This window comes from Crocodylus siamensis, chromosome 15 (genome assembly GCF_052110815.1).
Source record: "Crocodylus siamensis isolate JL-2025a chromosome 15, ASM5211081v1, whole genome shotgun sequence".
NCBI classification, from domain to species: domain Eukaryota; kingdom Metazoa; phylum Chordata; order Crocodylia; family Crocodylidae; genus Crocodylus; species Crocodylus siamensis.
The window spans coordinates 18395411-18421437 of NC_143409.1; the positions used below are offsets into that span (position 1 = coordinate 18395411).

Genomic DNA, 26027 nt, shown 5'->3' on the forward strand with positions numbered 1-26027 from the left:
AGCACCCTGCCGAGGGCATGGAGCAGCTGCCGTGCAGGTGCCAAGCAGGAGGCAGGGGTGATCATCATTGCACCCCACTGCCCCATGCTGCACAGAGGGGCTCTGCCACGAGCCCCCAGAGGCCTAGATCGCCACTGCTACAGCTGGTGAGTGCTGGGCTTTTTTTTTTTTTTTTTTGCTTTTTTTTGCTTTTTTTCTTCAAGCTGGGAGGCTGGGGCCGGGCAGGGGATGGGGCAGGGCAGGACAACCATGGGGTTTTCTCTTGAGGCTCGCCCTGCCTGGGGAGAGGCAGGCACAGCTGGAGGAACCAGGGGAGAACCTGCAGCCCCCCCAGCTGTTCCTGCCTCTCCCTGGCCAATCCGAATCTCCGAATCAGCACCGAAACAGTGTCAAAATTCTGAAATAGATTCAGATGAATCAAAATGGAACAGTGATCTGAAACACCAAAACAAATCACTGTCCCTCTGAAATGGCTGAATCTGAAACTGAAATGAAACATAGCAGTTTCCCACAGCCCTCCTGAGTACCCCCAGCTGGCCCTTGTGTGCCTAGATTGGGCCTGGGACACCTCTGTGCACTGATCCTGGGGGAAGCATACAGGGCTCCCGCCAGGTCCAGAAATTTGGCAGCCAGGGGGCAGGAACTTCTGCCACTGCTCGCCTGCCACCAAATTTCCAGACCCGTTGAGAACCCTGCAGGCCAGATGGCATGGCTCTGTGGCCCAGATCTAGGGGCTGAGCCTCCATGGCTTATAATATGTTCCCTTCCCTATAAGCTGTTCCCTGGGGGTTCACTGTTCCAAAAAGGTTGAAAACCCCTGGCATAAATGAACTGAGGGTAATACTCAAGAAGGGAGTGTATGCAAGTGCTTAATAAAGGCCTTTTGTATGCTGATTCCACTGGATCAAAACCTGATATTTTGGTTTCATGGGACAGTTCAACATTTTGAAATTGATTTTCTTGAAATTCAGAATAACAATATACATTCTTAAATTCCATTTCTCAGGAAATGTTCTCAACAAGATTTTGTTCCTTTTGCTATTATTAGAAATCTTATTTTTAATGTATTTTTAATATTACTTTTACATTATTTTGTGATATGTCAGTATTAGCAATAGTGAGAGGAAGAGAATATATGAAATCCTCTACTGACGTGTTATAACTTGATATAGATAAAATAGCTGAAATGTTCCAGCACTTTGATGTTGTTTTAAAAATCAATTCAGGTCAGCTGGTACTCAACACTGATTGAAGTATCTAATCTTCTTTTCAAGATCAAAGTGTCTCTTGCTTGTAGTATAATGAAAGAGTTTGACACGTATACCAGAAATGCACTAGGATTCCTGTGCGCCTTACCCCAAACAGAATAGGCATCCAGCATTTCTCCAGGCAGGGTACATCCAGCAGCAGCATAGGGGTCTCTTATTTTTATTATTTTCTTTGGGTCACTGGCATTTTTAAGAACAAGTGCAAGACCATGTGCAAAACTGTGGAGTTTCTCATGGCTTCATGTGATGGAACCGGCATAAGCATTTCTAAAACATGCTGCCTGGATCCTTAGATCCTAAACTGCACAGGAAGCTCGTCATCTCAGTCCCTTTTCCACACTCTCTGTGTAGACACTTTGCTTGCTGTTTGGGGAGATTCAGTTGTCCCTGTTTACCAGGATTGCCTCCATAGTGTGGTACACTCCTACTGTTCTGGATGGTTCAACTTAAACTGCTTTTGTTGCTGTTTTGATGGAATCATCAGGGACCCTTCCCCACCCAGTGCTTCTTCCCACCCCACTACTGTTCTGGCTCTTTTAACTGAGGTCAGGCCCAACAGCTGCCTCTGGCCTGGCCCCATGAGTCACACACCAACTCATCTCTGTCTTGACTGCCACCTCCTTCTTTCCTTCTGGTTTGTTCTGCTGTGCAGAGTCTACAGTAGTACACTCTTAGCAAAAAAAGGATGTGGCCAAAAGAAAGATGGAATGGTAATCTATCAGGGGCAGTGTTAGCAGTTCGTCTGCATAGGGTTCAGGACTGGGGATGGAAAGGGGGGAAGCGGGCAGTGCATTTGCTAATCAGACCACCTGCAGCAGTGCAGTGACACTTCCTGTTCTGAAGCTAGTGGGTAAAACATGTTTATAGATGTACTCCAGTAGGGGTGGGCATCAGTGGCTTAACTAGGGCAGAGAAAATGGGTCACCCCTCTGGGAGCTGACTTGTGGGTGAGGGCCAAAAAAAATTGGCTACTGCTGGCAGTTATATGATTGCGGCAGCTACATAATTGCGTCAGCAACGAGAAGTCACCACTGCTCTTGTGCCCTAGGTGTGAACCGGCACCCCTAGTTCAGCAGGGGGGAAGAACTCAGCACATGATATAAATACAATGCCACCAGAGTAAAATGCTCTGATATAAAGCAGTCTAGTATCTGTATCTGTAAAAGACTCAATTCACATTCATTAACAATTCACGTTGAAGAATAAAGATATTTGTAATTTACCTTCGTACTACACCGATAATGACTGTGTTTTCTGAGGGTTTGGTTGTTCTGATAGACCTTAAAATAAAAAACAAGATCACTTAACCTCATTTTAATTCATATCCCCATAAACACTACTGTACCTTTATAAAATTCTTGCTTAATTCCAACTAAAACAAAACACAGCCCAAATCCCAAACGTGTTTGGTAATTAAGACAAGAGAATAAATTTAGTAGCTTATGAGTATCAATGGAAAATATAACACGAAGATTTTACATTCATCAAAGTCTCAGCTAGTTCCAGTGACAGAATAGGAAATATTCTGCTCCATAACAAATGACATGAAGTGCATACTGACACAGCATTTCAATGCTCCTTTTCAAAACAAGCCCCTCCCTTAAGCTGCTCTGCAGTTTTTTTAGACTTATCCTCACTCTGTTAACGAGCATTTTACTCTGTTCAGGGATTGAGTGGTAAAAAAATGAACAAGGGGAACACTGCTGCTCTTCAGATCTCCTGACAGATCTTAAACTAATTACTTTATTATAACAAGGAGAACAGCATTTGTCCCAGTGCCCTGACCCCACTACACTCACGCAGTCAGTAGTACTCTGACCCTGCCACCCCCACCCTACTGTCTGTTATTTAGTCTAGACATATTCCTAAGGGATCTGTCACTGGAAAGTCAAGGAAATAAAGCCACCACTGACTTTGTAGAAGATGCAAGAAAGCCCATTTTATTTTGTCCCTTATTCCTGTGTTACCATAGTTTGTAGAAGGAATTTTGGGGTAAATTTGTAATATGGTCTTTTTAAGTATAAATGTGCATTTCATTCAAGGTTTTCAAACCTTGTAAATGTACTCACAATAAGTTGTCTTGTACATATGTAGTTATTATGACTGAGCATGCAAATAACTAATTAAATGAATTTATACAAAAAATCTCCTGGTTTACGTGTGCAATCATGGCAATTGTGTATGTGTGTGCGCAAATCAGGTGTGCAATTGTAGACCTAACTGTTTGAAACTCCAACACTCATACTTGGCTGTGGCAAGGAAATGGTAGCTGTTATTTACTGCTTTTCCTGCTATGAAGCAATGGAGATTATAAATGAGACCCTAGTATTTTTCTAATATAAAAACAACAAATATGTAGCAAAGCATCTGCTATAAAATGAGAAACTTTTTTGTTATACTACAACCAGTATGTTTTAAAATGGCATTGTAACTAGGTTTACCTGCATAGTGCTTCTGCATCAAAATATCTGGAATGTCTATGATCAATAATGATGATTTCATGGTGCTTATCCAGAAAACATTCTAGTGCAGATTCAGGTGTCCTGGCAATGTTACACCGGAATCCAGCTTTTTCGCATGCCCAACAGAACCCGTTACTCTGGTTATCTTCTTTGGCAAACACTAAAAGTACCTGGTTCAACAGAAGATAGTGAAGCATTTTTTAAAAATTAAAATTTTTAAAATTTCCGGATACTTAAATACTGCTATTATGTCCCTATGTCTCCATATGCAATTTTATGAAAACATTAATGAAGTTCACTTGTAAGATTTACATGCAGTATTTAATGTACCTGCTTATTACAAACCCATGGAATGCTTTCATGGCAACATTATTAAAATTAGAATACTGCTCATATATAAGAACAGTAAACCTATGGTTTCTCACAAAAGGAGCCTATAATATACACTTCTCCAGGCCCACCCATTCCAGTGTACTACATAAGTGTAAATACGTGTGTACAAAGTGCCGTCTACTGAAGTGCAGGGGCAGATCCACAGGGGGTAGAGTGGCATGATCCGACCCCTCCTTTTGATGACACTGGCAGCATCAGACAGGAACATTTTTAAGTCCCTGAATCAGGTAAAAATTCCCCCCTCCCTCTTTCTCCATGCTCAGTGGCACACTCATTCCTTCCCACCCCCTCCTCACACTCACTGTTGCCACTACACCCAGCTGCCCTAGGGGTGGAGGGAGCTCCAGAGCCACTCCTGCCCCAACCCAGCCCTGCTGCCTGGGTAGATGGGCTTAGCCAGTGACAGTAACAGCAGAGCAGGAAGGTTTCTCTTCTCAGCGTGATGCCCTAGATGCCCCTAGGTGTTTCCCACCAGTCTGGGAAAAGGCACAGGACTCACCATTGCTGCCACTGCCGCTGTCCCTGGCTGAGATGAGCTCCCTGTGCAGCTCAGCTGGAGCAGGACAGGAGCAGCTCTGGCAAGCTGGAGGCAGGGGTGCACCCCCTGCAGTGCTGGCTGCTGCTCTGCAATCCCCTTTACAGCATCCTGGAGCCACCATCCATGCTGAGGTGGTTTGCTAGAGTGATATACTAACACTGCTGCAGTCAAGGGGTGGCTTACCTTGTGCATGTGTATACATAAATTCTGCCTCAAATTTGTGGGAAAAAACTGCACAGGTACTTTACTGGTATGGGCTCCCTTGTAATATGCACTCCCTGTTCTGGTGGACCTCCGAATCCTGGATAAGCATGTTAGCATGAACGCATGTCAATTTGAGAGTTTGGTCAGTATTTCTCTGCATGCAGCACACCCCAGTTAGAACTTGTATGTGGAGTCTGTCAAGCAATTTATTTCACAGCAAGAATGCTGTGATTAAAATACAAGACTGGGACCTAGCACTGGCTCTGTCACAAATTCACTGTGTAACTGTGAAGACCTGCCCTGACCTAAAGGAAATTCAAGTCAATAGCAAAACTCTGGTTGACTTCAATGTAATATGAATCAGGTTGATATCTATAGGGAGCGAAGAGGAATCCGTCTCTGGGCAGTTCATGGGTAGAATATAAGGCCTAGTTAAACGCTGCTTATACAAACAACTTCATAGAGAGAACCAGCTGAGAATGACAAAGACATGTTCCGAATTTGGCTCACTGTCTCACAACAGCACACCTTTGATAATTTATGTACAGATATATGTACAAACTATGCACAGATATATAGTGTAGTCAAACAATAATCTAGGACCTCTTTAAAAACACACCAGAGTCTACTGTAGTTTATACTTCTGCATTATTTTAGGAATTCCACCCGTGGTTACACTTTGGACCAGGTTGATGGAATGTCTACCAATAAATCTTAACGTTTACATGTAGTGCATATTTTTGTAAGGGTAAGAGACTTTGTACTCGTTTAGCTCAGATTCCTTCTATAGCAATGAACAGTAGTTTCTACTAGACTCTTTTTAAAAACATGTCGTAGTTTGAGCTATATTTATTGAAGTTAATTTATAACGCCCTTATGAGGAAAATGCCTTTATAACAAAGCACAGGACAGCAGTCAGCAGATCTGGGCTGCACTCCTGACTCTGCCATAAATGTGCTGTTTAACATTTCTGTACCTCAGTTTTACTATCTTTAAAATGGGGATAATAATACCTAGGTACCTGCCAGGTATATTATGAGGCTGTACTAACTAAACTCTTGATTGGTTCATTACTGGATAGCAATGGTCAACAATGATACAGTCAAGGGAAAAAGCTAGAAGTTTTTTCCTCATCATATTATGACTGATCATGAAATACTTTCTACACCACCAAGTAGGAGGAGGATGTTACACAGTAGTTACTAATGTTCAACTTCTTAAAAACAGCTAGTCTTATAACAGAGTTTTAGAGGAGCTATGTAGACCATTGATACTGGTTTTCACAAAATCTTGGAATGCTGAGGGAATTTCAGTGGACTGAATATGGTAATGTTGTATCAATACTTTAAAATGTGTAACCAGAATGACTTTGGTAATTAAGGGGCTGTCACCCATCCTAGACAAAATAATGGAACAGTTGTTAAAGAAATTAATTAATAGACAGTTAAAGAAGGTTACTATAGTTAATTACAATCAAAAGATTTCTAGAAAATACCATATTTATTGAATTGAAGATGACCCTGATTATAAGATGACTCCAATAATTAGATTCTATATATGGAATATATAGAAGTTTGTTATACTTTTCCAGGTATAGAATCTAATTATTGGAGGTTTCCCTGGAATTTGTCCCCTCCCACTGCTACAGCAGGGGTCAGGTAGCTCATTTGCTCTTTGCTTTCCCCCAACTTTTTTCTCTAGAAGACCACTCCCCCTCTCCTTGCTATCAGACCCTGCTCTCCCTGAGCACATTAAAGTGAGGAGCAAATGTGAAAAACAACCTTGAAATTAAACATGGCTGTAGTGATTTGCATATACTATCTATGCACTTAGTTCATCCTGAATTGATGCATGTTACCATTTTTTTTAAACTGCTGCAAGTTTTAGCGCACATACTCCATAAACAAGTTTTAGAGCTGCACTTTGGAACCTACTTATATGTAGTACAAACTATGCAGTCCAAAGTCAAAGACTTATGATTTACTACATAGTTCATCGGGCTAGGCACCACCAGAGTCAACAGCATTTCAAGCCATCCTGACCCCACAGCTCAGCACTGCTCAGTATGTGTGTGTACTTCAGATACCCTCCACAAAGTATCCATGTGCTAATTTGTCCCCACACATGAAAGGAACTGGGTGTTCTCGCCACGAATCCTGGGATCTTCCGAAAATATATATGCAGATGAGGTGCAAGGCAACCTGGTCCAGCTTCATCTCACGGAGGGTGAGGCCATACTAATCATATGCAATAGGCTGAGAAATGGGGCAACAGAGGGATTCTTGGTGAACTGCTCGGGGCCCCATTTCATGATATTTGCCAGGCATTTAAGCCTGAAGAAACAAAATAATTGGAAATGGGAAAGAAAGGCATAGCTCAGCTGAGGGACTGAAGAGGAAATCAAAATGTATGTAATGTCATGGCTCATCATGACTTCAAAAAGAGTTGGCAGTGAGGGGGGCTGTGTGTAATGGGCACTAACGTATGTTTTATTCAGAGAGGCTATACTGGCCCATCCTTGTGGTACATTCCCATCAGCACTGAAAGCCTAATCAAGGCCTTAAAGGTGAATCTTCTGTTCTATTATTGTGTTCTACTCTGGTGTCCTCAATTCAAGAAGTATCTTGAAAAAGTAGAGAGTATTTAGGGAAGAGAAACACGATTGCTTAAAAAACTGGAAACCAGGCCTTCAAGTAAAGACTTCAGGAGCTTGACCTAGTTACCTTACTCAAGAGAAGGTCACTTGATCAGTTTGTGAGTATCTCCAGGGCGAAGTGGGCATGCTAAAAGAGAGGGACAGGCTACAACTTGATCTGGACAGGTTACACGGGTGGCCAGATGAGAATAGGATAGATTTCAATACTGACAAGTGCAAGGTGATGCACCTGGGGAGGGAAGAACCAGCAGCATGCTTACAGGCTGGGGAACTCCCTTCTCATCAGCACAGAGACAGAAAAGGATCTTGGAGTCATTATCGACTCCAAGATGAACATGGGCTGCCAATGTGAGGACACAGTCAGGAAGGCTAACTTCACCTTGTCATGCATCCACAGATGCATCACAAGTAGTTCCAAGGAGGTGATCCTCCCCCTCTATGTGACACTGGTCAGGTCGCAGTTGGAGTACTGTGTCCAGTTCTGGGCACCGCACTTCAGGAGGGATGTGCACAGCATCAAAAGGGTCCAGAGGAGGCCACTCGCATGATCAGGGGGCAGCGGGGCAGGCCCTACAACAAGAGGCTACGGGACCTGAACCTATTCAGCCTCCACAAGAGAAGGCTGAGGGGGGACCTGGTGACCATCTATAAGCTTGCCAAGGGGGACCAGCAGGCAATGTGAGAGTCCCTGTTGCCCTGAGCACTACCAGCAGTAACAAGGAATAACGGCCATAAGCTGACTGACAGTAGATTCAGACTAGACATCAAGAGGCACTACTTCACAGTCAGGGTGGCTAGAATCCTGAACCAACTTCCAAGGGAAGTGGTGCTCGCTCCTACCCTGGGGATCTTCAAAAGGAGGCTGGATAATCACCTAGCCAGGGTCGTTAGACCCCAGTACTCTTTCCTGCCCATGGCAGGGGGTCTTGATGATCTGCTCAGGTCCCTTCTGACCCTACCAACTATGAAAAAAAAAACTGGTAATAGAGGCCTCTCCCTCACAGCACACAAAGCTAGATCTAAAGACAATGGCTGGAAGTTTTGACAGTGAAACATCCAGAAGATGTCAAAAGGACAAGTATGGAAGGAGGAAGACCCATCAGGAAAGGGGAAGATGCCACTCTTACATTAATTTTTGGAGCTAGACATTAGTATAAGCCATAAAAATGGATAATATTATATTGAAACTGGGTATAGAAAAAGAAGATGACTGGAGCATAGATAATGGCCTACTGCGCCTGTGGGCCTATACCCACTGAAAAGGGGATGAGATAAAAGTGGTAAGACAGATACTGTAGGAACACTCAGAGAGGCAAGAAGAACAAAAAGGGAAGGACAGAATTTCTAGAAAGAGATTACCCTCATGAGTATTAAAGGTAATCACAAGGCAGAAGTGCAAGAGAATGAATGGAGCAGAGTTGTGAGATTTGTCTATCCAGACTATCAGAGAGCAATTTTGTTGAGATCACTTTCAGAAAAATGAAGTGGGTAAAAAACAGACTGGATTGGAACAAGGATGGAAATGTGGTAGGTTAACCAGAACAGGTTATATAGATCCAGGCTGGGCAAAATGCAGCCCAGGGGCCGGATGCGGCCCACCAGGCCATTCTATCTGGCCCACGTGGCCCCTAAAAAATTTAGAAAATTAATATTTATCTGCCCCTGGTTGCCTATTATGTGGCCCTCGATGGCTTGCCAAAACTCAGTAAGCAGCCCTCCACCCAAAATAATTGCCCACCTCTGTTATAGATGGTATATTCAGTTAGTTGAGAAATCCAGGGGAAAACTGGATCCAGCCAGAAACTGGGGATGGGCTGGTCAAAAGTGAATTTTTTTTAGCATGTGAAACTACTTAGAATTGCTGTACATAAATATCTGTTAAATACACACTACCTTAAATGCAAATAAGCCCCAAGAGGCTTTACATGCACAGATATTGCAGGCCAATTTTGTGAGCTTTGCCAAAAATCTGGACTTAATTTGTGCTGTGAAATACTTAGTTTAACTTAATTGTTCTCCGTGCAAATTAGAGGATAGGTGTGAAGACAGTTCTGATCATAAGCCCGCATGTGAGTTTTTATATTTTCTAAGGTGTTACCTGAAGTTGATCCTGATGGAGTCTCATAGGGCCAAACTGAACATCTGTTAGTGGCACCTAAAAACAATAACAGGAAAATGTTCTTAATTAGAAGTATCCACACACAGTGGAAGAAAATTAGCTCTCTTAGAGAAGACATCTCTTATTTACCAGTAGATATATTGCTATCATTATAAGTCTGTCTGTTTACAAGGGTGCTGTGCTGCTTTCGGACATTCATATTCAGTGCCACTTTAACAAGGTTATAAATCAGCAAGCTGTTCTTTAAGTCATTTCTCGTTGTGACTTTAAATGTAAAGAAATATATTAGTCACATAAGCACGGCAGACAGCTCATTATTTTTCAGAAATTTCTATATCATTTTAGCTACACTATGACGCATGCAAACGCTAAGAAATTGCTTCCTTTTAGAAGTGTAAAAAGCATTTAATTTTCAAAAGAAAGGCAAAAGCATGTAACTTCACTTTAAGGAAGCTTTTCAGGAATGAAATTCCTTATGTAAGTACAGGAAAGCTGTACAAATGCACATGCATGTTTTATCTCCTGAGTGGTACATTACTCCCCAGAGGTCAGATTGCTAGGACACCTTCCTAAACTGAAGATTACAGCACTCAGATATAAATGCTTGACATCATACATATATTCAAAATACAGTTTTACTTTGAGAACAGTATAAAGGCACCATTCTGGTGTACCATGGTTATTGTATCAGTAATGATTACCATCTCAAATTATATTCAAATCATATGTAAAAAGGGTGTCTTTCTAAGTGCCAACTCAGCTTGGGATCTGAGACCCACAATGGAATCCTTCCTTCTCTTGTGTCATAAAAGAAAATATAAGCAGTGCTGGACACTGTCCGTGGTTGTGTAAAATACTAGTAAATTACTATTCACAAGCTCTACTGACTGTCTTTGATACCACTAGCTATGCCTTATGATCCGCTTGCCTGTAGGGCAGGACTAAGTACAAAGGTGACCTAGAGGCTTGAGGACAGATTTGCAAAGGTATTTAAGTACATATCTAGAGGTTTAGTAGAATTTTCAAAAGCACTTAAGCAGGGTAGATGCTTCTGAAAATCCTGCTGTTTATCTGCATCTCTCGTTGTTTATTTAACCTTATACAGCTAACCTTTATTTTGTTTTTTATTTTGGTTTTTTTGGTTTCCGAGAGATATGACAAACAATCTGCAAACAATTCTGTTGATACAAAAGGGGAACTAGAAGCTAGCTGGTTCTCTGTTAGTTGTGTAGGCACTACAGGGCACAGGGGAATGAAAAAGCAGAAGAAAATTATTTTTGGCAATGTAGTAAACAGAAAGGACTCTGGATACATACGCTCAAGGAACAGATCTGTTGAGTGGAAAGGTGGTATTTTTACATTGTTCTTTTTCAGAGCACAACCACACTTGAAGACAGATATTCCTCTGCAGCCTCATTTTTTTTCCAAGAAATATTTTTAAAGAGCCATCAACATAGTTCACATAAAATATTTTAAAATGATATGCTCTGTTCTCTCTATGATCTTAGTGCTCCATTCCTCAGCCCTTAAAATTTTTCACGCGTGCTTTATCGAATCAACTTGGAAATCAGCAATATTAATTTAAATGGGCAAAAAACCATGGGGGGGGGGGAAATGCCAGTGTAAAGCCCAAAAAACCAACACAGGAATTGATGTTCACCTTTGTTATTAAAGAGGGCTTTTGGTAGCGGCTCTACAATTGATATTGAGGGGTCCCAGATTTACACACAGTGATTTCCAGACCAGGCTTCCTCAGTTTAAACACTTCCTGAAATGGGGAGAGGTGGGGGGTTGTGATTTCCAGCATTGGAAATTCTTTCTGGAATGTAAAAATCTATCAGCTTTGTTCTAGTTCTCACCTTACTGCCAGTCCTAAAAATTCTGTACTAAGAAATTAATGCATACTTTTGTTGATATTGCATGAGGCATATGTGAGTCCAGCTCCCTGTCATAGCTTTATTGGCTTTGCAGGATTAACAATAGTAAGAACTTAGTTTTAATCAGTAAAGTCAGCAGAAATTCCTGGAGGATATACAGGGAACGTATCTGCTGCAAAGAGATACCATTTTTACAGTCACTTTTCTGACCGCAACCACACTTTAAATTAAATTTTGAAATATTTATTTTTGTGCAGTCCAGCTGCCAGCATAAAGCAGCAAGTGTTTTCAATTTCAAGTAAAGATGGGCCTGAACTGTAATTCAAATCCACAGCTGAACTTCATCAAAGTTTAGAGGTGTCAAAACAGAGTTTTGGTTCAGGTCCAAGGTTAATTTTAACAATAAGATACAATCATTGTTGCCAGTTTTGCTTTTCATATGCTTCTTTTTTTCTAACAGTTTGCAAAACAATTTATGGAAGCATTAAAAGACTGAAGGTCTAATACTGCACATGACTGAGCACTGACTCTTACAGGCATTAAAGGAGACTAGCACATTACAGGAAGCATTATCACTTAGGAGAATTGGGCCTAAAAGTCAAATTCAGGCCAAGCAACATTGTACTGCCAGGTGCTGTGAAATTTTCCCCTCTACCACACTGCCAGTAAAACACCTCAGCCTCCCTTGCAAATCCCTGCTATTTCAGACGAGGGCTCCTCTTAAGTAGATACTGTCAACTGTGACCAATCACCATATATCACCATTTTTAAAATCATGCACAAAGAGTTCAACCCTACTCACCCTATTACCAAACCTACTTCTTTGAAAACAATGGGTCTTCTCAATGGGATAAAACAAGAAGGATTTATCAAATGGAGAGTTAGCTGAGTCTGTAAAACACATTTCTGCCCACAACCAGGAGAGTTTTGGTTTTTTTTACTGGAAACATCGATGTATGTACTCTTTAAGCTTCAGTTCTGCATACTGCCCAAATGCAATAACCTGTTTTGTTACATGTTAACTTTCTGTGTTGGATAGAAGAAAAACCCTGTCTTCATGTCAGCTAGAAATTTTGGTGAAGTCTGGTTAATTCTTAAACCTGCTGAAGTCTATTCAAATAACTTGATTAATCATTTCAGCTGTATTTCTGAAGCTGGTAGTCTTGAGAATCAAAGTTTTGGTTAAGTGCTGTGCCCAAAACTATTACAATAAAGGCTTTGGCAAGGATTAATATACTATTAAAAGGGAAGCTGACTTATGGGAGGACTATATAAACTTTACAAATAACTCTAAAGCTACAAGAATGAACAGAGAACAAAAGGCATAACAACTGCATCAATGCACATTTATCTAGATGCATATTTTGCTACTTCCTTTAAATTCGGGGCCCAGATATGAACCTCACAAACATGTGAGCATACACAGCAGAATCTGAGATAGTGAAAGTGACCTAGTTATGAATTTAAGTGTTTTAAAAAAATGTTTATTTGGCCCGTACAACCCTAGCGACAGGACTATCGCTTTAAACGAGGGCCCAACTGGGAGAAATGGTGAGAAGCGGGCAAAATTCTGGATGATTGTACCAACCCTCTACAGGCTCCTCCAGTATGGCCCCATCTTTAATTTGCCCAATTTTAAAATGTCAGTGGTATTACCTGTTTGCATTCTCTGTGCAAATAAAAAGACAGATTAGAAAGCATCTCTGCCCAGCTAAACCATACTTGCTTGGCTCCTGCACAAACCTAGGTCTGACTGAAATCAGTGGGATATAGTGCATGATCTGACTTATTAAAATGGGAGTGACCCTGTTCCCCCGAGCACTACCAGGAGTAACAAGGAATAACGCCCATAAGTTGACTAAGAGTAGGTTCAGGCTAGACATCAGGAGGCACTACTTCACAGCAAGGGCGGCTAGGATCTGGAACCAACTTCCAAGGGAACTGGTGCTCGCTCCTACCCTGGGGGTCTTCAAAAGGAGGCTGGATAATCACCTAGCCAGGGTCGTTTGACCCCAGCACCCTTTCCTGCCCGTGGCAGGGGGTCAGACTCGATGATCTGCTCAGGTCCCTTCTGACCCTACCAACTATGAAATTATGAAACCAATAGGTCCACTGACCTTAATGGCAGTTGATCTGGTTCTTACCAACAACTACATGTGCAGTGAAGGGTTTTACACCCTCTGACCCCTACACTGAAACATTAGTGAAAATAATAGTAAAAATAATTCACATATCCAATGCTGAGAGAGAAGTGAACATTTGGGTAAATACAAACAACTGAAATAAGCTTACAAAAGAGAGATCCAAACAACTGTGACTGGTCTGATTAAAGTACAACAAGCTAGGTGGTGACCTGACATAACCTATGAAGGCATTTCAGGTTTCTTTTTCACTACACAGAAGAGCAGAATCTACAGGAAAAATGTATTCACATTTTTTGGGGGAGGAGGGGGAAGGTTTCCCTTTTCCCTTCTTACATGGAAAACAATCTGTTCAATGAGCTTGCTCAAAGAATGCTTGTAGCAAAGGATGGAAAAAGCAGCTTAATCCATGTGCTAGTCATGGTGATAAAACTACTTGGTTATGATGTGGGACACATCAAAAGGGCCTACATTCCACAGGTTTCCTATTTACTAGCGCTCTAATATCTTGGCTTTGTCTAAAATGCCTCAGTTACCCTTACTAACTGGAAAGGAGAAAAAACCTCCAAAACAGCAGTCAACTGGAAAAAAAATCCTTGGCTATTAACTACCATATGCTATTCTGACACATTTCCTTTGCAGGCTGATCTTAGTATTTTACGAAGGTTATACACAATGTTTTTACTCAGCTCCCAGTCCAGTCCAAGGTATAAACCATGACAGCTGCCTCAGCTGTAAACCAGCCTGTGTTGAGAAGGGCTCCACTGCAGAGGAGTAACTGGAGCAGTGAAAAGGAGAGTGCTTATCCAAATCAAATCATCCACAATTTGCAAATGCCTCAGTCTTTCTAATTGCCTCTCTGCCAGCAGGTGGAGCTGCAGTGCACAGCCAGTGGGAACTACCCAGGCACATGATACATTTATATAATAAGCAGACTTCACAACATAGTAAAATGTGGCTTTTCCAAATAGCCTTTTATTCAAATAATCATTCTGTCAAGTCTCAAGCTTTAAGTTTAAGAATGATATCTAATCCAGTAGTATTAAACCACAATATATTAATTGTATTTTAGAGAGAGATGGAAGTAGTGTGTTCAGCTAGCAAAGTGACCTTTCCTAAATACTTACTGATAGAAGACCTAGCAACATAAAAGGAGATTCATTATCACAAAATGATCCTATCCTTGAAAGTAAGGATATTATGAAGATTAACTACTGTATCACTTCTTCTTTGTACTTATATGTGTACTATATTTCCAAGAATGGTCCATGAAAACTGAAGCACAGAATTAAAAAGAGATCCATCCACAACAGAGCACAGAGCCTAGGCATGCTCTGTTTAGAAGAGAGATGTTTGAGGGGGGACATGATAAGGGAGGGACACTGCAGCAGGCCCAGTACACTGTGACAAGATACTGGGCAAGGTGGACCTACGGTCTGACCCACTAATTGTCAATTCCATGTTCGTACATAGAATTCTAATTTCAAATCAAACATGTTGGATGTGTTTCAGCATCTGCCCAACCTAGTAAGCTTCTACAAATACATTACTATATTTACTATGCACAGTACTTCCAGCCTGGTCTGCTCAGTACCTGTTTAAAAACATGAAAAGCAAAAGCTAGATGACACTCACCACTATGAGAACTCCACTAAAGTGAAATTTTGTGTGTGCATCCTATTTCCTCAGTTGCCTTCACACAAGAGCTAAAATTGCATTTGAGGTAAAGATGGTTTTGACATACAACATCCAGATCTGGATCTGAACAATCCAAAAGCCGAAATGTGATCAGATTTGTGGAATAAGCTCTGGATCTTCTCTCACTGATAGTTTGCTTTACACATGCCTATACACATACACCTGGAGGCTGTAAGCTTGGTACAGTTCAGATCCTTGGAATGCTTACTGTGCTCTAGAGCCAGCTACTTCTGTGTGGTAAGGGCACGCGGTAAAGCATTTGGAGTTATATCCTGTGCTAAAGAGAAAAACAGCAGCTTAAATGATCTGGCTTGTATTTTTGAATAAACTGTAAACCCTATAATAGTGGTTATCTATACATAGGCTGCGGAAATAGCTACCACTATAAATGCAAAAACAGCAGTAAAGATACTTTCAGCCCTTCAGAGCTCTACCAAGTCCAACAATTCTTCAGAATTTAATTGATGAAGAAGTATTCTTGAAAAGTCTACAAAGGTAATGGCAACAGGAAAAAAGTACAATATGTGGAAATGTAATTGCTTCAGATGAGAAAAAGGTACTTGTATGGTGCTGGTGCCCCTTTCCATATTTAGGTCAAATTGAATGAATTCTAGTAGGTCAGCTAGATCTATAGTTTGCCAGTTTTATCAGTTGGAAACTGTCCTCCAAGCCTTTGCCAAAAAAATTATTGTTTCGGAGTTGAATGTCAGTCCATGTCTAGAAAATGCTCCTTGGAACCTGATGACTACTCCATGCCTCAACTCTCTCACAACACTGAGCCCTACTGCTTCCTCCTTTGCAAGGGGGAGCAAGAACCCTCAGTCTGTCTCATGTAATTCTTCAGAGGCAGCTGCATAAATGTGGACGGGAAGAAATTCCCATAGACCTCTGCAACCTACTTCTTTTTCTTCTCATTTGACAAGGATACAGCTGCTCCGTGGGCTGAGAGCAGATAATACTGAGCTCTGAGAGACAGTATATCCTTCATATGCTGAGGATAGTATCAGTAAGAACCTTCAAAATACTGTGCTCTCTCTATCTGTTGACAGACAGAAACTATACTCAGGCGGAGTAGCACAGAAGACATCAAAGAAGTTGGTTTTTAAGTTTGGCAAGAGATAAGCCAAGAAACCTTTACAATTCAGTTTAATAACATTGTTTGGGACTATGGCATTCTGCAACAGCAGAGAATATACCTAGTGTTGGCTTTCCCAACTCCTCTGTATGACTTAAAAAGATATTTCACTCACCTTCCACTGCCTCGGGTGTATTAATTTTGTAGGCAGATTGAGAACTGCCTTGTTCTTCTTTCTTTTGCAGATTCTTTGTACAAATAATACATTCTTTTGGCCCAGAGGGAAATTTTTGCTGCCTGCATTTTAACAGTTGAGCTGTGATGCATTTTGGGAGATTTAAATATACCACAGTAGTTCTATTGTTTAATATTATTATAACTACTCACCCTCTTGTAATTCTGCAGCAATCTTAACACCCTGGAGTACAGCAACGAGCTCTAATTTGTTTCATATCTACCTCCCATATTTCTTTCTACTGGATACCACTTGCTAGTTATTTATTTCAAGGTGTTTACAGCTACACCAAGATATGAAAGGTGTCTGCCACTGGCCAAAAGATTCTTTTTGGACATTCAGTCAATTCCTTTATATGCATTTCTCTTGCATTTATCTTTGTGGTACCTATATTTGAATAGGTTTCATTATGAGAAAAGCCCAGCCTAATCAGGGAAATTTCCAATTACTGTTTCTCCATGCCAGGCAAACTTTTCATACCTTAATCTACCAATACTGCAACGGCCACAAACAGGTCAGGACAAGAAAGAAGTAGCTCTAGCACAGAAACAGCACATAGTGGTCAAAGCTGACAGTGGATCTGTTGGGCTCTCATACAGAACATTTTAAATCAGTCTTAAACTAGGAAGCGGTCACCGGTTAAGAAACAAACCAACTTTTCATAGAGGCTGGTTGCCCATCCTTCCTACTAAAGTCGGAGAGACATTAAAGAAAGAACATGAGGAATGCACTTCTCCTTTGGTGCTGAAACCTGGCATGTGGCTCAGAGCCAAAACTACTGTATGGAGAGGGGGCCTCGGAGCAAATTGCAGTGGCCTCTATGGCCAGATCCAGACATGTAGGCACGTGCAGTTTGTGGCACCGCAAACCATCTTCTGTCCCCAGCTGGCTGGGGCACAGGGTGCCTCAGTGAGGGCTCTGCCTGCTCCCCCATATTGAGGCACGGTGCACCTCAGCCAGCTGCTCCGTGGCTGGGATGCAAGATGCCTCACTGCAAGGGCTCCTCAGTGTGTGGAGAGGGGGAGCAGGCAGCCCCTGTGCTCCAGCCAACCCGCTGCAGCAAGCACATGGAGCAGCAGGACAATGTGTCATGCTGCAAAGTGCAGTGGCAAGGGTGTGCACTGCGGCACAAAGTAGCAGCACAAATTTGTAGCACTACTATTTGTGCTGCTGCAAATGCACACCCCTGCTCATATAGACATGGCCTAGGTGATCTGTGTACCATTCATGATACAACAAGGTACACCTGGAGCATATTGTTGTGGAAATCGTCTCATAAAATGTAACCTCCTGGAGCTTTGACTATGGGAAGCAGCTTTCCATGCCTGGGTGTTGACCTGAGTTTTTTCTACACATTAGTATTTGTTGTTACAAAACCTAATTTTGGGAACAGAATACATCATCCTACTGCTGTCAAGGGCCTACAACTAACTGCAATCTGCTAACAGCGAGGCAAGGAATGAGTTGAGATGGCTTCTCTTGACTGGCTGAAAACTACATGTATCCTCATCCTGTTAGCTCAGAGCTCCAGTACCTCCAACCCTGGCCCATCTGTTTGTCTCTGCACCTGCTATAACTTGCCTTTTAGACTGCAAGCTTGTTAAGGCAGAGGCTCTGGTTTATTGTGTCCAAAAGCGCAACAGAGCCCAAGCACAACAAAGCTCAGACCCGCTAATATTAAATAATGATAATAAATACTTCCACTCCGTACTGCAACCCTGCATTTCCCATCCTGAGCCCGACAAATGCTCATTTAACTTTGGAAAATCATGAACATTTAAAAAAATGAAGGCTTCTTAGCCTCAAAACTTGTTTCTAAAGAAGCATATGACTAACAAGCAGAGAATAATCTGAAACAAGCACTGTTGCAGCTGCAAGTGTTCTTCTGAGTTTTCTGTTCAATAAAAAACAGGGATACTCTTTTTATTTGTGGCAGTTACCTTTATTTCTCTACATATTTGCATTAATGTTGCCTGCTGTCCACCACAGATGGATAAAGCTCTCAGGGTACTGTTATGAGGAGGACAAACAAACAGGTAGATAAAGATAGCTGGGGATCCCTTCTTCCCTTCAGCAGCCAGAACTTGTTCCCTATCCAAGGAAATGAGTGACTAGTTTCCTTTAATACAGATGCCCGTTCATCTCTGTGGACCTACAGGAGAGTTTGAAACCTGACACTGATCTTGTACTTGAGTCTGGTTCAGTAATACACAGAGCTTCTGTCAGCCCGCAGAGCTGCTTAAATATTGCACATTTCATTGATGGGATGAACAGTTTTTTTAAAAGTACAGTAGAACCATTTTACAGTTATGGCAACCCCCCCCCCCCCCCCCCCCCCGACCCTCAGGCACATATCTTCACTAGAAAAGGGTGCTCACATCTTCCCAATTCCAAACAGCATAATTCAATACAGCAAAACCACTTGGGGTTTTTATTCTACTTCTCTAATAAACACTATTTCACTCTATTTGGGGTTTTGTAGACAGGGTACATTTTTGTTCTGACTGAAAACATTTTGCAAAGACAGCTTTTAACTATATTGTCCTTTTAGACTCCAAGCTATTTTTTGTAGGTTCTGCATATAAGAAACACTTCTTGGGCAAAAGAATTGCTGGATCTGCAAAAGAAGTGACTGTTCATGCAAAACGATGCATTATGCAGCATGCTTTTCTTTCTAATAAACAGAAATGCCTGTTTGGCTAATACGTTATCCTTCCAGAAGTGCCTCACAGAAGAACTAGTATCTATGGCAACCCTGCTCTCAGCAGACTCAGCATCCCTCTAGACTTCTTTCTTAATAAACAAGTAATCATCAAGGAAACCTTTAAGACACTATATATTGGTACAGTTGTTATGCAAGAAACATATTCAGTCCCTCAGACCAAGTACTGGCTGCAAGCAAAATTCGGACTGCACTGAAGTAAATAGTAAAACTTTCAATAACTTCAGAATGACAAAGATTTTCCAGATATGTCAAGGTGACTTTCTATGGCGTTATAATTCAGAACTGTAAGAATAATAATGTATAAAGACTAAATGCCCCTTTTAAAACTTATGAATGTCATCATTATTTAACAGAGATTTCAAGGAAAGAGATGTCTGAATAATTTGGAGAGATAAAACTAGAAATACTTATATTCTTTAAAAGATGCTTCTGTAGCCACCCATTACATGTAAGGTGCTGCCAGCACTCTCATGAAGATTTTTTGTACAAGTTACCAAAGAAAAGAACAATTCTGAAATTTTAAAGGAGGAAAAAAAAAAGAAGCTGCACCAGTAAAGGGCCCTGCAGGTGGAGAAGTATAAAGAGTACACTGTACATTGACAAGGCTAATGATAATACGTGACACAATAATCTAAAATGATCAGTGTGTGTTTTGCGTAACATGAATATTGGTTCATATGCGCACATGATCAGGCAGATGTAGGATCTTCATTTGTCATTTGGACAGCTGCTTTCAAAATGGCAGCACCTCTGCTTGAAAGGTGGAGCTGGTTTTTAAATCAGCCCTTGAAGTTCTTTATCAGCTTTTACAACCTGCAAGTCCACCTGAACCATCCAGTGGGCCTTTTCAAAACAAACAGGTTCAAATCCTGGCACGGCATTGGTTTTTTGTGAAGTGAGCTTTTTTCTTGGTGTTCCTGGTAGGGCCATATTAAGCTTCGGTCCTTGATTCAATTTGGCAGAGATTGGGCCCAATTCGGTGGCCGAATCTCTGAATCGAATCAGAGGACCCTTTAATCTCTCTGAATCAAATCTGAAATCTCTAAATTGATTTGGAGACATTTGGAAAGATTCAGCGATTCAGACACAGACACAGCTTTAAATGTTTTTTCTACATATCTCAAGGTACCAGGTGGCTTGTGAATGCTGCAATGCTGGGGTGCATGGAGTGTCCAACAGAAATGTGGGGGGGTCCCCAGTGCACTCGGCAGCAGACCCAGAAGTGGAGCAGAAGCACTTCCAGTCCTGCCAGGGAGTGCGTTGGACCCCAGCCCCCCGGCTTGGCGACTGATGCCTCCTGGGTCTGGGATGGTGCCTGGGGTCCCCCTTGTGGCTGATCTCCGAGCCAGGAGAGCATGGGGGGGGGCCCAAGCACACTCCCCAGTGGACCCAGAAGTGGCCTTCTGGTCCACTTTTGGATTCACCACCGCAGGGGGCCTCCCACACTCCTGTGGGATGTTCCATCCACTCCACCGCTGCAGTATGCATGAGCCTCGCCTGGTACCTCAAGGTACATAGAAAAAAAACATTTAAAACTGTGTCTATGGCCGAATTGGTGATTCTCTGAATCAGCATCAAATCTTCAGTTTTGGATTCGGCCAAATTGAATCAGGGACAGTGATCTGAATCAATTAATCGAATCACTGTCCTCAGTTCAGGCCAAATGCAAATCCAAATAGAATAGGGCCTGTTTCACACACCCATAGTCCTGGGGAGTACCATAATGTTTGTACTTTAAACATATCATTGCCTAAACTAAATTTTGCAACAAAGCAACTTCAGAAAAATGACTACTACTATCTACTTAGGCTCCGGAGCGGCAAGAGACATGCAGGTGAAAGCCCGCTGTGCCCCCGCTCCCCCGAAGCCCCCCCAAAGACCCCCCAGCAGCCGCAGAGCCCTCTGCTGATCCCCAGCACAGCCAGAGGCAAGTGGGGCCCGTGGTGAGAGGGGGTTAACTTCTGAGTGGGAGGAGGCGGCTGAGTGGAGCCGGGCTGGGTCAAGCCCCACCCAGGCCCCTACTTTGCCCAGCCCCCCAGGGAGCCATGTGACCGGAGCCACATGAACAGGCTGTGCAAACAGGCACACTTGGCTGCTGGCGCGCGAGTTAGCACGGAGTTCCACCCATGACTGGACCACGGGTATTGATGGCTACACCCTGTACAGGAGGGATCGTGTAGATAAAAGGGGAGAGTGTGTAGCTCTCTATGTTAAGGAAAGCTACACGACCCTGCAAGCTGATCTTGGCGACCAGGGTGGATGACTGGAGACCCTCTGGGTTAAAATCCATGGGGAACACGGCACAGGGGATACAACGGTGGGAGTCTACTACAGACCTCCCATCCAAAGTCAAGAGCTTGACCAGGAGTTCGCCCAGGAACTGGCTGAGGCCGCATGCTCCAGGACCATGGTTGTCATGGGTGACTTCAATTACCCAGACATCTCGTGGGAAGATCACTCAGCAAAATCTGAGCAGTCGCAAAGCTTCCTCTCGTGCATGGATGACCTCTGCCTGACTCAAGAAGTCTATGGGTTAATGAGAGGCAAAGTGCTGCTCGACCTGGTACTGGCTACTGGAGATGACCTAATCAGAGACCTAGTGATCTATGGGAAGCTGAGTGACAGTGACCATGAGCTGATCACCTTCACCATCCGCCGTAAAGCTGGCAAGTCAGTCAGCAACACAGAAGTCCTTGACTTCAGAAAAGCCAACTTTAACGAGCTCAGGAGGCTGGTTAGTCCCTAAGGGACCATGATCCCAGGGAGAGGGGAGTTCAAGAAGAGTGGCTGCTCCTCAAGGGAGCGATCCTCAATGCACAAGCTAAGTCTATTCCATCTCGGAGGAAAGGCAGCAAGAGGGCACAGCAGCCCCCCTGGCTCTCCAGCGACCTAGCAGACCTCCTGAGACTAAAAAGAAAGGCCTATAAAGGATGGAGGACAGGATTCACCTCCAAGGAGGATTATTCTGCACGGTCCGGTCCTGCGGGGAGCAAAACAAGAAAGCCAAGGCTGCAATTGAACTCCAACTAGCTTCAAGCATCAAGGACAATAAAAAGTCCTTTTTCAGATACGTGGGGAACCAGAGGAAAAGCAAGGGCAACTTGCCCAGAGAGAAGCCACACGCATGGACCCCTGCTGAACCAGATGGGGCAACTGACGCCCAGGAAAAAGCCAACCCATTAAATGGGTACTTTGCGTCAGTCTTTTATCAGTCCCATGGGACGCCCATGCCTGCTACAGGACAGGAAGGTCCAGGTGAGGGAGATCCCCTGTCCTCCATTAATGCTGACCTCATGAAGGAACACCTTAAGAAGCTGGATACCTTCAAGTCAGCTGGCCCTGACAATCTACACCCCAGGGTACTCAAAGAGCTGGCGAGCCCAGCCTCTGGCACAGACCTTTGAAAACTGGCGCTCTGGTGTAGTGCCTGAAGACTGAAAGAAGGCCAATGTGGTGCCTATCTTCAAGAAAGGGAGGAAAGTGGATCCGGCTAACTATAGGTCCATCAGCCTGACTTCTATCCCGGGAAAGATCTAAGAAAAGTTTATTAAAGAGGCCATCCTTAATGGACTGGCCGACGCCAACATACTAAGGGATAGCCAGCATGGGTTTGTTGCAGGTAGGTCTTGCTTAACCAGTCTCATTTCCTTCTACAACCAGGTGACCTATCACCTGGACAAGGGAGAAGAGATTGATGTCATATATCTTGACTTCAAAAAAGCCTTCGATCCGGTATCCCATGATCACCTCTTGGCGAAACTGGCCAATTGTGGCCTTGGGTCCACCACGATCCACTGGCTGGAAAATTGGCTCCGTGGTCAGCCCCAGAGGGTAGTAATAGATGGAAGTCCCTCATCATGGTGTCCTGTGACCAGTGGGGTCCCCCAAGGCTCTGTCCTTGGACCCATATTGTTCAATATCTTCATTAACGATGTGGACATTGGAGTCAGAAGCGGACTGGCGAAGTTCACTAATGACACCAAACTTTGGGGCAAAGCATCCACACCAGAAGACAGGTGGGTGATCCAGGCTGACCTGGACAAATGGGCGGACGAGAACCTGATGGTGTTTAACATTGAAAAATGCAAGGTTCTCCACCTTGGGAAGAAAAACCTGCAGCATCGTTACAGGCTCGGCAGTGCTACACTGGCTAGCACTATGGAAGAAAGAGACTTGGGGGTCATGATTGACCACAAGATGAACATGAGCCTGCAATGTGATGCTGCGGCTACTAAAGCGACCAAAATGCTGGCTTGCATCCATAGATGCTTCTCAAATAAATCTCAGAACATCATTCTCCCCTTGTACTTGGCCTTGGTGAGGCCGCAGCTGGAGTACTGCGTCCAGTTTTGGGCCCCACAATTCAAAAAGGATGTGGAGAAGCTTGAGAGAGTCCAGAGAGGAGCCACACGCATGATCAGAGATCAGAAAAACAGACCTTATGACGACAGGCTGAGAGCCATGGGGCTCTTTAGCCTGGAAAAGCGCAGGCTCAGGGGTGATCTGATGGCCACCTATAAGTTTATCCCAAGGGATGACGAGGTTGAATGGTCATAAACTACTACAAGACTGTTTCAGGCTGGACATAAGGAAGAATTTCTTTACATCCAAGCCCCCAAGGTCTGGAACAGCCTGCCAGCGGAGGTGGTTTAAGCACCTACATTGAATGCCTTCAAGAATAAATTGGATGCTTATCTTGCTGGGATCCTATGACCTCAGCTGACTTCCTGCCCTTTGGGTGGGGGGCTGGACTTGATGATCTTCTGAGGTCCCTTCCAGCCCTAACGCCTATGAAATCTATACTTACCACCTCCTGCACAATTTTGTCAACAACTTGCCTACAAAGTAGATGGTCTCCAAGGGAATGATTTCCTAGGTGGGGACTGATACTCTTTTTACAAAATACAAGACACTGGGCATACCTACAAGTGCACTTTAATGTGCAGTAGCCTATTCCAGCATATCCCAAGTGGTATGTCATCAGACATTACCAGATGTGCCACAGAATCTTGGGGGGACATGGCACACTAATGCATGTGTAGATATTCCCATTGTCTTGGAAACACCTTCTATGTATGTGAAGCAGCTAACAAAATGAAGGAATTTACACTGCAAGTTCAAGCAAGAGGTGACATAATCTATGCCACTGGAGGCCAGCCTTTTCAGCAGGAGTGCCACCACAGCCTTCCTGAGTGCCAGTGCGATGTCCTTTCCCTGCCTGATCTGCTGTTCTGCTTCCTACTTCCTTCCCTTGCTCCCTGCCCAATCGGCTACTCTGCTTTCCGCTATCTGCCTTATTTGCCACTGTATGCCCTACTCCCTCCCCAGTTTGCTATGTGCCACACATAGGCTGCCTGTGCAACTTATGGTACCCATGCTTCAGGTTGGCCACCCACGGTCTAAACAACTCTACCACAGAACTTAGTATAACACCAGCACCATTTAGTCTAACTATGGAGCTTTGTTTCATTTGTAAAAACAAAGGTAAAGAAGAATCCATCTGAAAGAGAAAGGGTCCACACAATCACCATATTGGAAAATTGTTCCAAACTAATGCAAGCAAACAAGAACCATGATGAGATTCAAGAAAGATGGGCAACTACCCAGAAATCTTCTCTGAGGTACAGACTCTGGCAACTAGAAGTATGAGGAATTGATTTTGTAACAATCCAAAATATTTCTGTACTCTGAATATTACTTTTTCACTTAGCTGACTTTTCTCAGCAAGGGGATGCAGAGGTTCTAAGCATTCTGCATCAGAAAGACCAGGAAAGTATAGTGCCAGAGCATAAGACCAACAAGAGACAAAAAGACTTTAAAGTAATGTCTGGCGATACCATTAACAAGTTCACAGGCACCACTTCCTTCTTCCTCCCTTGCACCAAGTGTTTCTTCCCAGACAATGATCCAGGCTGCTAAGCTCTGACAGGGAGTTTATATCAGAATTTTTAGCAGGAAACATTAATTACCAAGCTTCCCTGTCCTCCCTTGGGGAGGCAGACATTATATCTGCACAGCTGAGCTAAGGGGAATCAAAGCTGCTCAGATCTGACTGCAACATGCAAAAAAGAAACTTTTGGACATTTCTAGCAGGGTTGATTAAGATACCAACTGTAGTAAGTTCTCTTCTTCCTAAGCAATGGGAAATAAGAACACTGCAGAGAGCAAACACAACAATTCTATTTAGAACACACCCGACGCACAGGCGTTCCAGTGGGTAATGATCACTATACCTGATTTTTTGTACTGCAAGAATAAATGTGAAATTTCTTGAGCTTAATGCAAAAGAGAGGTCCGTTACTGTGTTTAAAAATGCTACAAGCTTACTTCCAAGCTAGTCAAATAAGAATACTTTGCATGAAACCATTAATATGAAACTACTACTCCAGATATGAGGGATAAACAAAAAAAATTTACTTTCTAGAATAAAGTCCAATGCCACAAATAAATGAGGGAAAAAATGACGGACTCCGGAGTTTATCACCACCTCCAGAATAGTTGCCCAGCTCCTTCCAGGATCATTCTGGAAAATTAAAAGGAAAAAACCTATAGGCTTATTGAAGAATGACCTGGATCAAACTCTTAGGAAGTTTTATTACTTGGATAGAATAACTAAATTCTCTTTCTGCTTGAACT

At 43.0% G+C, this 26027-nt stretch overlaps 1 protein-coding gene across 5 annotated transcripts in view; it reads right to left on the minus strand.

The window, feature by feature from the left end:
• PDE8A (phosphodiesterase 8A) overlaps positions 1-26027 on the minus strand; it is a 246494-nt gene that overhangs the window by 53494 nt on the left and 166973 nt on the right. For all 5 annotated transcript variants that reach the window (XR_016439284.1, XM_090028623.1, XM_090028622.1 and 2 more), the window contains exons 2-4: positions 9620-9676; positions 3710-3900; positions 2492-2548 (exon numbers count right to left, since the gene is read on the minus strand). Coding sequence is in view for 4 of the 5 variants with exons in the window: in XM_090028623.1 (XP_089884749.1) it covers positions 2492-2548; positions 3710-3900; positions 9620-9676 (305 nt within the window). In the remaining variant the exon portion in view is untranslated. The remainder of the gene's footprint in view (positions 1-2491; positions 2549-3709; positions 3901-9619; positions 9677-26027) is intronic.